The following is a 593-nucleotide window of genomic DNA, read 5'->3' on the forward strand; positions in this document are numbered from 1 at the left end:
CGAGCAAACGAGTGAGAAAGCGAAAAAGATAGAGAAAGATTTTTTAAAATAAAGAAAACACTCCCCCTACAACCTATGCCATACCTTGTAAATGCCCCTGTGGTCTTGCCATGCCCTCTCGATACTCCTATGCTTTCCCATTGGTCTCCCTATACTTTCGTACCCTGTACCCTCCCATACGCACTCAATACCCCTGTGGCCTCCCTATACCCCCCACGGCTCCCTGTGTTTTCCTCATACCCCCCATGCCTTCCCTGCGCCCTTCCCCGGTGTCCTCCCCATGCCTAAAAGGCCCCCCTCCATACAGTCCGAACACCCTCGTCCCCTTCACCCTACCCCTATGCCCCAGTGTCCCTATACCCCTGTGCCCTTATGCCTCTATGCCCCTGTGCCTCTATACCCCTGCGCCCCTGTGCCCCTGCGCCGCTCCCTCCCCCCGCGCCCCCCCCCCCCCACGCCACCCGAGGTCGAGGTCGTGTCATCCGAGCGGGAGAGCGAACGTAGACCCGCTTTATTGGACGAAGATCCCGTGGCTTGACCTAACGTGGTTTTCGTGTAATCAGATCATATCAAATTAGGCCTAAAGGACTTGT

At 56.5% G+C, this 593-nt stretch overlaps 1 protein-coding gene across 1 annotated transcript; it reads left to right on the plus strand.

The window, feature by feature from the left end:
• The first annotated feature begins 91 nt into the window (after positions 1–91).
• Positions 92–538, plus strand: LOC119585926 (proline-rich receptor-like protein kinase PERK2). The gene has a single exon (XM_037934646.1). It carries the CDS (start codon positions 92–94, stop codon positions 536–538), a length of 447 nt encoding a protein of 148 aa, XP_037790574.1.
• The last annotated feature ends 55 nt before the right edge of the window (positions 539–593 follow it).

This window comes from Penaeus monodon, chromosome 20 (genome assembly GCF_015228065.2).
Source record: "Penaeus monodon isolate SGIC_2016 chromosome 20, NSTDA_Pmon_1, whole genome shotgun sequence".
Lineage (NCBI taxonomy): Eukaryota > Metazoa > Arthropoda > Malacostraca > Decapoda > Penaeidae > Penaeus > Penaeus monodon.